Source organism: Acipenser ruthenus, chromosome 16, assembly GCF_902713425.1.
Source record: "Acipenser ruthenus chromosome 16, fAciRut3.2 maternal haplotype, whole genome shotgun sequence".
Classification (NCBI taxonomy): domain Eukaryota; kingdom Metazoa; phylum Chordata; class Actinopteri; order Acipenseriformes; family Acipenseridae; genus Acipenser; species Acipenser ruthenus.
The window spans coordinates 15,952,413-15,965,794 of NC_081204.1; the positions used below are offsets into that span (position 1 = coordinate 15,952,413).

The 13,382-nt window shown below is 44.6% G+C and overlaps 1 protein-coding gene across 1 annotated transcript in view; it reads right to left on the minus strand.

The window, feature by feature from the left end:
• Nucleotides 1-13,382, minus strand: part of LOC117412365 (rho guanine nucleotide exchange factor 3-like) — a 133,378-nt gene extending 119,996 nt beyond the window's left edge. The window contains exon 1 of the mRNA XM_058988908.1: nucleotides 12,887-13,382. Coding sequence (XP_058844891.1) covers nucleotides 12,887-12,963 — 77 coding nt within the window. The 5' untranslated portion in view covers nucleotides 12,964-13,382. The remainder of the gene's footprint in view (nucleotides 1-12,886) is intronic.

The following is a 13,382-nucleotide window of genomic DNA, read 5'->3' on the forward strand; positions in this document are numbered from 1 at the left end:
ATTCCTGCTCTTATAATTATAGTCATGTTAGACTATTCACAAGCAAGGTGCATTCTGACATTATCGCTAGGTAGTGTCTGTATCACGCTGACTGATTCTAGAAACCAAGTACATTCAGAGTCCCTGTTGCATTCAGCATCACCATGCTATAGTCACTGCATGCACACTGCTGAATCAGCAGCACATCACCATGCTATAGTCACTGCATGCACACTGCTGAATCAGCAGCACATCACCATGCTATATAGTCACTGCATGCACATAGAAAACTGTTTGTTTGACAGATGCCCTCTCAACCCACACTCTGAATCTGGCTGCTCAGGTCACAAGTCAAAGAAGTGTGGTGTCTCAGTAACCTAGCCTCCAGTGCACACTAATCACATCTCAATACACCTGTCACTGTGTGAGAGGCTCAAGGACAGCCTGTCAGTGTGTGTGTGTGTGTGAGAGGCTCCAGGACAGCCTGTCAGTGTGTGTGTGTGAGAGGCTCCAGGACAACCTGTCAGTGTGTGTGTGTGAGAGGCTCCAGGACAGCCTGTCAGTGTGTGTGTGTGTGAGGCTCCAGGACATCCTGTCAGTGTGTGTGTGAGAGGCTCCAGGACAACCTGTCAGTGTGTGTGTGTGAGAGGCTCCAGGACAGCCTGTCAGTGTGTGTGTGTGAGAGGCTCCAGGACAGCTGGGTGTTTGCTGGGTGTTTGTTCAGGTCAGGGAGTCAGTTGAGAGGGGAAGCCTCATTTAAATTCATTTAAAAATTGCCAGACGCTGTTATCAACACTAAAGGTCTATTCACACTACAGCGTTTAATCCCTGCGTTTTCTATGGTAACAAATCAAACCTATGGAATTGAATACTACCTTTCATACTTGAGCGTAATCACTGCGAAAAGAAATGCTAAATTCGCTGTGAAAAAAAAACAAAACAGGTTCGATTTTTGGACGAAAAATACTGTGATCACCACCCTGTCCTGCTAAATTTGGCTATAATCTGAAGCCAATATGGATTGGGTGCAAGACGCTGCATGGTTATTGCTCTGAAGAAGAAGAGAAAGAAAGAAAGAGAAGAATGTGGATTCACACTATAATAACAAGCAACGGGAAACCCTAGGGGAGTACCAGCGTCCTGTGCAAGAGCTGAAATATACTGTATATATTTCATCTCAAATTGTGTTATTGGCAACATTAGAAGCACAGACACGACTACCAAACGCAGTCATTTCCATGCATCCTGATGGGTTTTTCTTCTTAATAAACAATACAGTAAACGCAGGTAAATGGTACTGTCAATGCAGATGTCAGACAGCACACACAGTGGTTTACGTTATTGGGAAAAAATACACGTATACATAAAACTGTTTAGACAGTTTAATTTGCAGTAAATACAATACGACTTACCTGCATGTGCTACTGGATATAATTAGATATTTGATTGTGTTTTGTAGCTCAGTCTATATTTAATAATGGGCCGCGGTATCTCATGGCAGTCTCTTTCTAGAAGCTACACACGGACATTTAACGAAAACCTGTAATCAAAACAGTGTGTTTATTTTAACATACCAAAAGTGCTTACTTTCCCATTTCCTTATATTTTCCCATAATTTCTGTTTGTATTCTTTATCATGCTATTTCTTGTGTTGCTTTTCATGAACAAGCCATTCTGCACTGCTATAATCAGACATTCCCACTGCGATATTCGACGCGCAAGTCTGAATACCAAAATAGCAGCGAAACGTTGGCCATTTAAAAACCCAGCAAATAAACGCTATTGTGAATAGTCCTTAACTCCGCAGCGGAACACGTCACAGAGAAAAGTGATGACGAGTGATATCATAATCCTGCTTCAAGCCAGTTATTAGAACTACAAAACAGCTGCGTATCTCTAGCACTGACTTGTGCTCAAATCTTTCACAGCAGCGTTTCATTTACTTTGGCAACATTTGTGTTGAACAGAAAACAAGGGTGTGTGAGCCAGCTCGTTTCAATGCTACACAAGGGTGTGTGAGCCAGCTCGTTTTAATGCTACACAAGGGTGTGTGAGCCAGCTCGTTTCAATGCTACACAAGGGTCTGTGAGCCAGCTCGTTTCAATGCTACACAAGGGTGTGTGAGCCAGCTCGTTTCAATGCTACACAAGGGTGTGTGAGCCAGCTCGTTTCAATGCTACACAAGGGTGTGTGAGCCAGCTCGTTTCAATGCTACACAAGGGTCTGTGAGCCAGCTCGTTTCAATGCTAGACTTCAAGGGTGTGTGAGCCAGCTCGTTTCAATGCTACACTTCAAGGGTGTGTGAGCTAGCTCGTTTCAATACTACACTTCAAGGGTGTGTGAGCCAGCTTGTTTCAATGCTACACAAGGGTGTGCGAGCCAGCTCATTTCAATGCTACACTTCAAGTGTGTGCGAGCCAGCTAGTTTCAATGCTACACAAGGGTGTGTGAGCCAGCTCGTTTCAATGCTACACAAGGGTGTGTGAGCCAGCTCGTTTCAATGCTACACTTCAAGGGTGTGTGAGTCAGCTTGTTTCAATGCTACACAATGTATTTTAGAATGACTATACTGCAAATAGGGGACAATGGTGATATTAAATACAGAGCGCATTAAGTGTACAGGGAGATAAATCCAGGTCCACTCAATGCCTCCTCTCAGGTCTATTATCAAGTATTTCCTTGTTTTAGGACCTAGTTTTCAATAAAAATAAAAACAAATGTAATTCTAATCAGTCATTGGGCTCAGCGACTGGCTGCTGTTGCTATGCTAATGGGACCCTTTGCACTGCATCGTTTTATCAAAAGGCAACAGGATTTTTAATCTCAGTGAAAGTGATGGCCAGAGAGATGGCCCGTCATGTGATTTGATGTAGAAACACAGCCTGTGCTTGTGTTTAGGTATGCTGTGTATTTAATGCTAATCCTGGCACCCCCTGTGCTGTTCTCTGCAGAGCATGGTGATGTGCCTCTGTGTTTACATGCCCAGAACACATTTCAATAACCCAGGCAGCTGACTGCAGAACAAAAAATATAAGGCAGAGGAGCATTGTATACTCCCCTCCTCCCCGGACAAGGCTGGGAGTGAGGTGGTGGTGGAATAGTTTGTGAAATAGGTTTATATACCTTATAGGTTGATGGGAACTTGCCAGTAATTGGCTTGTAGTTTGACCAGTGAATAAATGTGATGTACTAGGAACTTGTATTAATGATACTATAAATGTCCTGCCTTATTACATTGCTAGCTTTATATTACACAAATATAAACACTGAATCTGTTAAATATACATTTACAATCTTAGCAGCCCATGGACCACGCGACTGTAAGTCGCCCTGGACAAGGGCGTCTGCTAAGAAATAAATAATAATAATAATAATAATAATAATAATAATAATAATAATACAATACAGTTTGTCACCAGACACAGGCACCCCATGAACCAATCACAATACAGTTTGTCACCAGACACAGGCACCCCATGAACCAATCACAATACAGTTTGTCACCAGACACAGGCACCCCATGAACCAATCACAATACAGTTTGTCACCAGACACAGGCACCCCATGAACCAATCACAATACAGTTTGTCACCAGACACAGGCACCTCATGGACCAATCACAATACAGTTTGTCACCAGACACAGGCACCCCATGGACCAATCACAATACAGTTTGCCACCAGACACAGGCACCACATGAACCAATCACAATACAGTTTGTCACCAGACACAGGCACCCCATGGACCAATCACAATACAGTTTGTCACCAGACACAGGCACCCCATGAACCAATCACAATACAGTTTGTCACCAGACACAGGCACCCCCCCAACAGACCCCTGTAATGCTCACAGTGAACAGCACGGTCAGGCCGGCAGGATGGAAGAAACCTCAAAGCTGTGTCAACTTGAGCTGGAACGCTAAGGGGCAAAACTTTACCGCGTTGAAGAGGCTGATTTCCAAAGATTCCCCCTCATTTGAGACATTCTGAGCCCCAGTTCACTTGAGCCCTCCACAGTTCATACCGTACCTTCATCCTTGGCAGCTCCAACAGACACGTAACCCTTCCTCTACCAGGAGAGCTGTGTTAGTCCATGGGCTGGATCTCCAATAGACACGTAACCCTTTCTCTACCAGGAGAGCTGTGTTAGACCATGGGCTGGATTCTCAAAGCTATTTACTCCAAATCAACGCAAGCAGAAATAGACTGTGCAGAAATGTACTTGGTCCCCTTACTCATTTTAGAATGGCTATTTATGTTTTTCTTTCTTTGTATTTGTGTTAATGACAATTCACAGTAAAATGCATTGAGACTCTCTCCCTCCATGTGTCTGCTTACAGAATACAGTTTCAGTCAAAATGTAATTTGTCACATTTGTATTTTTCTTGCATGTCTAGAACACAGCAGAGCATAAAATCAAAAACAAACCCTGGAGCCTTCTGTAAGATCAGTGAGAAGTTAGGGGTATGGAGCTGGGATTTCAGTGAATTGCTGTGTAAGATCAGTGAGGTGTGAGGGGGTGGAGCTGGGATTTCAGTGAATCGCTGTGTAAGATCAGTGAGGCGTGAGGGGGGTGGAGCTGGGATTTCAGTGAATCGCTGTGTAAGATCAGTGAGGCGTGAGGGGGGGGGAGCTGGGATTTCAGTGAATCGCTGTGTAAGATCAGTGAGGAGTGAGGGGGTGTGGAGCTGGGATTTCAGTGAATCGCTGTGTAAGATCAGTGAGAAGTGAGGGGTGTGGAGCTGGGATTTCAGTGAATCACTGTGTAAGATCTGTGAGGAGTGAGGGGTATGGAGCTGGGATTTCAGTGAATCGCTGTGTAAGATCAGTGAGAAGTGAGGGGTGTGGAGCTGGGATTTCAGTGAATCGCTGTGTAAGATCAGTGAGGCGTGAGGGGGTGGAGCTGGGATTTCAGTGAATCACTGTGTAAGATCAGTGAGGAGTGAGGGGGGTGGAGCTGGGATTTCAGTGAATCGCTGTGTAAGATCTGTGAGGAGTGAGGGGTGTGGAGCTGGGATTTCAGTGAATCGCTGTGTAAGATCTGTGAGGAGTGAGGGGTGTGGAGCTGGGATTTCAGTGAATCGCTGTGTAAGATCTGTGAGGAGTGAGGGGTGTGGAGCTGGGATTTCAGTGAATCGCTGTGTAAGATCTGTGAGGAGTGAGGGGTGTGGAGCTGGGATTTCAGTGAATCGCTGTGTAAGATCTGTGAGGAGTGAGGGGTGTGGAGCTGGGATTTCAGTGAATCGCTGTGTAAGATCAGTGAGGCGTGAGGGGGTGGAGCTGGGATTTCAGTGAATCGCTGTGTAAGATCAGTGAGGCGTGAGGGGGTGGAGCTGGGATTTCAGTGAATCGCTGTGTAAGATCAGTGAGAAGTGAGGGGTGTGGAGCTGGGATTTCAGTGAATCGCTGTGTAAGATCTGTGAGGAGTGAGGGGTATGGAGCTGGGATTTCAGTGAATTGCTGTGTAAGATCAGTGAGGAGTGAGGGGTATGGAGCTGGGATTTCAGTGAATCGCTGTGTAAGATCTGTGAGGAGTGAGGGGGTGGAGCTGGGATTTCAGTGAATCGCTGTGTAAGATCTGTGAGGAGTGAGGGGTGTGGAGCTGGGATTTCAGTGAATTGCTGTGTAAGATCAGTGAGGAGTGAGGGGTATGGAGCTGGGATTTCAGTGAATCGCTGTGTAAGATCAGTGAGGAGTGAGGGGTGTGGAGCTGGGATTTCAGTGAATCGCTGTGTAAGATCTGTGAGGAGTGAGGGGTGTGGAGCTGGGATTTCAGTGAATCGCTGTGTAAGATCAGTGAGGAGTGAGGGGTGTGGAGCTGGGATTTCAGTGAATCGCTGTGTAAGATCAGGGAGTAGGGAGAGTTGTGCAGCTGGGATTTCAGCGGATTGCTGTGTAAGATCAGTGAGGAGTGAGGGGGGTGGAGCTGGGATTTCACTGAATCGCTGTGTAAGATCAGGGAGTAGGGAGAGTTGTGCAGCTGGGATTTCAGCGGATCGCTGTGCAACATGCAGGGTGAGGAAGGGGTAAAGTACCCCCCCTCTAACCACACACTGCCTGCTGACTGCTGCGTGAGAAAGCTCTTCAATATGGGCACTAATAGGCAGCTTCTCTGCAGGAATCCACAGCGGCCTTCATTTTAAACAGATGGGTAAACTGGATGAAAAGAAGGCCAGTCACATGGGAACAGATGAAGGGTGGACTGAATCTAAATTTAAACATTTTAGACCATTTCTGTCAAGTTCCACTGTCAACACCCCCAGATTTTGAGCCTCTTACGAACTATGGAATGGTCTTAGCAGAGAATCTACAGTATTGCTCTGAACTTTTTAAAAATATGTGTTAAGGATGCGACAAAAAAAAGTAACAAAACAAGAACTGGAAAGCAAACAGCATGAATTGATACGTGGCTGAGAGTGGTATTTAATTTGCACACCCTATTTGCTCGACTGTCTGAGTTTCCCAATTTCACTGTGTGTTTTGAATACCCCCCTAAACCCCTGGGTTTCAGTGCACACACCCATCCTCATTTTATTAACCTGAGGACACACCTTTGCAATAAGCAGGCATATTGCTGGACCTGGAAATGAGGGAGTCGAATTAATCCAGTTTTATAATGGGCTTTGAAATGTTAGACTTAGGGCCAAGATACTGTGACTCCTCTGGCATTGAAATTCAAAGACGTAGCAGTTAACCCTGCCACCACAGCAGCAGCTGTTCCAGCAACTGTTTTTAATCTGATTCTGGGGTTGTGCTGGCTGTCCTAACAGCTCCCTCAGCAGCACACACTGACATGGGCTGGCAGGAGCACACTCAGGCATGGTCAGGACCTGCAAAGGCAAGGCAAGACCACTGCAGAACATGGACCTGCCAAGCCAGCCACGACACTGAAGAAAGATCACTGCAGAACATGGACCTGCCAAACCAGCCACGACACTGAAACAAAATCACTGCAGAACATGGACCTGCCAAGCCAGCCACAACACTGAAGAAAGATCACTGCAGAACATGGACCCCCCAAGCCAGCCACAACACTGAAGCAAGATCACTGCAGAACATGGACCCCCCAAGCCAGCCACAACACTGAAGAAAGATCACTGCAGAACATGGACCCCCCAAGCCAGCCACAACACTGAAGCAAGATCACTGCAGAACATGGACCCCCCAAGCCAGCCACAACACTGAAGCAAGATCACTGCAGAACATGGACCCTCCCAGCCAGCCACAACACTGAAGACAGATCACTGCAGAACATGGACCCCCCAAGCCAGCCACGACACTGAAGCAAGATCACTGCAGAACATGGACCCCCCAAGCAAGCCACGACACTGAAGAAAGATCACTGCAGAACATGGACCTGCCAATCCAGCCACGACACTGAAGAAAGATCACTGCAGAACATAGACCCCCCAAGCCAGCCACAACACTAGACCTGCTTGGAGGTGCTGGGTAGGGGTGTTTAAATGCTTAAACGTTACTATCCAAATTTTCAAAGTTTAGCATTTTGTCTAAAAGTTTCAAACATTAAGAGACAGAAACTCTTCCCTCGCTCTCCGTCAAGCTATCCTTGTGCTGCAGAGTCCACTGGACTGGAGCAGAGGGAGCCAGGATGCTCAATGCTGCCATCATGTGGGAGCCTAGGGAAGCTTCAAACAGCCATCAATATGATAAACAGTAAGGGGATGAGAACAAATACAGGGCTGTTGATGGTAAAATCTATATAACAAAAACACCAAGAATGCACAGAAATGAAAAACTATAACAGAATAAAGTCCAGCTGCAGACACCAGTGAGCTAGGAGTTAAACTGAACAAGGTTATGTCATTGAATTATATAGAAAATGACAGAGGAGAAAAGGGGATCTTCTACCTTCCCCAGGTTTTCAGTTCTGATATGAATCACTGAAAGTGTTTCTGTTCTCAACAGCAGTAGAGACACACAGTAACTAGATGTTTTAGTTTATCTGCTCAGTCGATACTGAGTCTGTTGGTATAAGACTGCCCTGAGCAGCACAGCTCAGTTAATATGAATTATCTTTAGTTCAAAATTAGCTTTAATAAATGAACCAGCTTATTCTGTCTCTACACCGTAACCTAAAATACTCATATGAAGCGCTAAAAAAAAAATAGTGCACATTTGTATAAAAATGACGTTTATCGTTTCATAACCAAATGCGATACGGAACTTCTACAGGTCTGGTGAAGAAGTGAGTTCTGTTCTAATGCCAGACTCTGCCTTTGATCAGGGTGGAATAAGACAATCCTATGAAACTATACAGACCACACTGCACACAGCTAACACACCAGATCAGCTGTGATCAACTGCACACGCAGTCATGTCAATTTCCACACAGAGGGCTAATGCCTTTAAATACATGCGAGTATATGAAAGGGTTATTCTTGATCAACAGGATTAGCTCCAAGATTTATAATCTCCCCATTAAAATAAAATCTCTGATACTCTCAATGTGCCATCAGTGTGATAGTCTAAATGTGCCATCAGTGTGATGCTCTCAATGTGCCATCAGTGTGATACTCTCAATGTGCCATCAGTGTGATGCTCTCAATGTGCCATCAGTGTGATACTCTCAATGTGCCATCAGTGTGATACTCTCAATGTGCCATCAGTGTGATGCTATCAATGTGCCATCAGTGTGATACTCTCAATGTGCCATCAGTGTGATGCTCTCAATGTGCCATCAGTGTGATGCTCTCAATGTGCCATCAGTGTGATACTCTCAATGTGCCATCAGTGTGATGCTATCAATGTGTTGTGCTAATGAATGATTCATCACACAACGTCATACGTTCACCCACAGGACTTCTAGTAGTACAGCAGTAACTATAGCACGAGTCAGGGCACTGCGTTATAGTTTGAGCCTTGAACTTCCATTCTGCTTGAATTCTTGTTTAATTCTTGAATCACTCTCTTGAGCCTCCTTTCTGGATTATACGTTTAGCGTGAGTCGTGAGTCGGCATTTTCCTCACCAACTATGCTACCCAGCTCCTGGTCCAGGCCCTGGTACTCTCCCGCCTAGACTACTGCAACTCCCTCCTGGCTGGCCTCCCTGCGTCCGCCACCCGTCCGCTCCAGCTCATCCAGAACTCTGCTGCCCGCCTGGTGTTCTCTCTGCCTCGCTTCGCCCACGCTACTCCACTACTCCGCTCACTCCACTGGCTCCCGATCACCGCTCGCATCCAGTTCAAGACTCTTGTACTAGCCTACAGATGTCTTGACCAGACTGCACCCAGCTACCTCCAGACCCTCATCTCTCCCTACACCCCCACTCGACCTCTCCGCTCTGCCTGCACTTGAAGACTAGCTCTACCTCCGCTACGCTCCACTGCCTCCAGAGCCCGCTCCTTCTCCACCCTTGCTCCGCAGTGGTGGAATGACCTTCCTACAGATGTCAGGACTGCCCAGTCCCTGACCACATTCCAGCGCCTCCTCAAGACTCACCTCTTCAAAGAGCACCTGTAGAACTCCTCTGTTTGTATCCTGGGACACTATCACCCTTCATGTAAATGTGCTTTATTTTGCTCTTATCTGCCCCCTATTTTACTGCATTTAATCTTGTACTTCAGAATACTGTAATCTGCCAAGTGTTTAATCTGTAGTACTTTGTATTTAATCACATCCTGATGTAACTATCACTATTTAATCATATCCTGATGTAACTATCACTATTATCTGCTGTATTATTGAATTGTGGTTTGTCACACTTGTACTTTGCTTGAACAAAAGTTATTGTATTTCTTGTATTGTAACACTTGAAAGTATTTGCTTACGATTGTAAGTCGCCCTGGATAAGGGCGTCTGCTAAGAAATAAATAAATAAAATAAATAAATAAAAATAAAATTTACACGCAGAGCAGCAAGATTCTGTACTTCCGGATTGGCTAGCAAGTCTGTGTGCAGTGAAGTATAGAATTTAATATTTCAGTTTTGAGGTGGCTGATGACGGAATAGTAAAACAATATAACAAGACCTTGTTTTTCTCCATGGATATTGTGAAGCAAAGCACCACTAAGTTAAAGTAAGTTATTGCTTTTCATGGAAATATCTGTTAAGTTCTGTATATGTTTGATATTGCAACTCTGTTATTGTATTTTTCAGTGTTTTGGAAGACTTTGATATTATCGATATCGAAATACATGCACGATATCAATATGCAATTTTCATATCATCGATGGCTACCCCTAGTTCAGACTAATACTTTCACTGCTCCTTCCTGCATCTCGGCTGTTCCTTGATAGTTTTACACCCGATTACAACCATTATCAGAAAATGAGCCTTTTCCTTAGCATTTTATTCAAGGGTCCTTGAACTTTGCTTTGGCAGAAGTAAGTGACTCAGCACCCAGGGATGTGAAGGGGGGGAGGTAATACACTTGCTGCAGACTGAGAATCCCTCTCTGTTTTACAATCTCATTCCACATGTCCTTGTCAAGTTTGCTTTGACACTGAAGTGAGGAGTAAACACAAACAGGCCACTGAACAAGCAGAGCCTGTCTGTGTGTCTGTGGAATGCAGCAGGACTAGTGGCACAAGCAGTTAAACGCAGTGTGCAGAGAGGTAACCAACGCTGCACTGAGCGATTGTACTTCTTATTGTAACTCAGCAAACATCGCCTCCTTCCATAATATTTACAGAGTGAAACAGCAGCCCAATAAAGTCTTGAATGAAAACCCTGACAAACAGCAAAAACTAAAAAAGGTACAGTTCACTGGACAATAACAAGTGTGTGAGTAACATAGATCCCTGGCACAGCTGTGAATTGAGAGTCAGAGCTATCAGTGTTGATGGAATCCTGCTGCGCATCACATATCTCAGCAGTACAGACAGAACAGTGTAACATACGGCAGACAGAAACACCTTCATGTATCACCACAATGTGATACTCCCAATAATCCAGCATGCTGCAGCAGGAGTGGATTGATACGATGTCGGTCACAGATACTGTAGGGGTTCACGTTTCACAGTTAAACTCCTCATTAACATGCTGTAGCTGTGATAAATCATTGAGACTTCCTGAAACAATGATTTGGAGATTTCCATATTTCACTTTTTAATGGAAGAACACTATAGTGGAAGCGTGGGTGTTTTACTAGGGAAGAGCCAGCTAGCAATACAACCAGCGATGTTAGACCTATCACAATGCAAGATGTGTAATAGGGCAGGGTGTCTGACAGCGTGGTATTGTTCATCCATGTTCACTTCCTCATACCAGAGGGGAAGCACGGTAAAGCATAGGGAGGCATTGTAAAGCACAGAGAGGTAAAGCATAAATATCTGTGCTTTATATTGAAAAGCATGGCAAACCATGGTAAACTGTGTTAGGTGCATTGAATAACAATGGGAAAAGCAGATCCCAGTGCTCTAACACAGAGCTTCTCAAATCATCTTGTTTTAAAAGCGGTTTTGACCTGGGGGACTCCCAAGTGAAAACCAAGGGACACTTCTGAAGTTTCCAGGATTTTCTGGGGACTTCCTGAGGTCCCAGCTTGAGAAGCTCTGGTTTGACACATCGCTACAGAGCCTCTCTGATAAACAGCCAGCAGCTGTGGGTGAGGTGGGAGCTCCTGGAACACACACCTGCTGCTTTCTCACTGGACACCCAGCAGGTACATAAACCCTAGATTGACCAGCGCTTCAGCCAGCACTACAGTCTCTAGAACCAGCATGAGTAGCTGGAAACCAGCACAATTAAAAGCAGCATCTTCTCTGACCAGTATAATGCAGTGTTGCTCATTATTATCATTTGTTTATTTAGCAGACGCCTTTATCCAAGGCAACTTACAGAGACTAGGGTGTGTGAACTATGCATCAGCTGCAGAGTCACTTACAACTACGTCTCACCCGAAAGACGGAGCACAAGGAGGTTAAGTGACTTGCTCAGGGTCACACAATGAGTCAGTGGCTGAGGTGGGATTTGAACTAGGGACCTCCTGGTTACAAGCCCTTTTTTTTAACCACTGGACCACACAGCCTCCTTCGCTCAGTGCACTGCATATTCACCTTAGTTTATGCTTACCCTGTAAACCAGCACACTATCATTTCTTTCAATTGCTCCAACACTCTCATGGGTTGCTTTTTTTTGGTTATACAATTAATTACATTTTACATCTAACAAACAACACATCTCTGATGTATTAATGTATATAAATGTACCAGTTCAAATTCATTACAATTCCAGTATGTATTAGTTTATTTTATTTTATAAGGCGTGCAATAGTATTGGTTATAATGAGGTATAAACAGCAGTATATACTACATAAACATAATAGGGTATTTACAGCACACCTGCAGTAAAAGTGCAGTAAAACGGCACTTCACATAAGGCAGTACTTTTTTGTAAGGTTAGACTGCAGTTCAGCGATGGCAATATGACTCTCATTGCATAGCAGTTTGATCCAATCCTGGTTTTGCTATGAGTTTAATAAGATGCACCTGAGCTTGTTACCTATAGTAAACACACTGTGGCTAATCAAGCTCGTAGTAAAACCTGGAATGGGTGAAACTGCTGTGCAATGGGAGTCTTGTTCCCATCCCTGCAGTTAGTTACAGTAGGTGTTTAAGGGTAGCACAGTTCCCATGATCTCCTGATTCAGCAACATGGGAAGCTGACTGTAACACTTCGTAATGTTAGAGAAAAGCAGCTGACGTGCTCGCAGTGAACTCAAACCAGTTCATGCGTAGGAAGGCTCGAGCACATTGATAGTGAGATCGAATATCATTTTCTGAGCAAACCCATTTTTAAGGTCACACCGCACTTTTTTAAATGATTTTAACACGTATTTGTTGTTGGCAGACTCAGTACAATTTAAACTCCACGGAACAGTAAGCAGGCACTCTGCTGCAGTCAGAAACGTTCAAACACTAAACAATAAAGTCGTATTACTTACCTTGCAACCTCTTTGTTTTCATGTCCTGCTTGCATGTGAGTGGACCCACTTGTATCTTCAACCAAAAACGTGAACATGCAGGTTTCTGATCCAACACAAATCAATAAAGTCTGTCATGCGTCCAGTTTTAACTGTGATCTGAGCCGGGCTGGTCGCTCCTGCCTCGCTCTGTAAATTACTGTACTGACTAGACCAGAATGTTGTTTATGTCCAGAACGTGCTGTTTATACACGCGACCGGAACAAAACAACATGTACGCCTAATCGTTTTATTTATTATTTATTAAAACAAAACTAACTCCAGTTGTCTATTTCGCGTTGATCTTGAAATTTTTTTCTTTTTAACTTTCACGCTTTGCTTCATTTCACGCACACACCGTCCCTAACATGCAAGTCTAGCGCCCTCCCTAAATCAGTCTGTGCAAAACGTTGCTAACATCGCCTGGGCTCGATTGATAACCGTGAGCTCATATTACAGCGTGTGTGTGTGCAGGAAG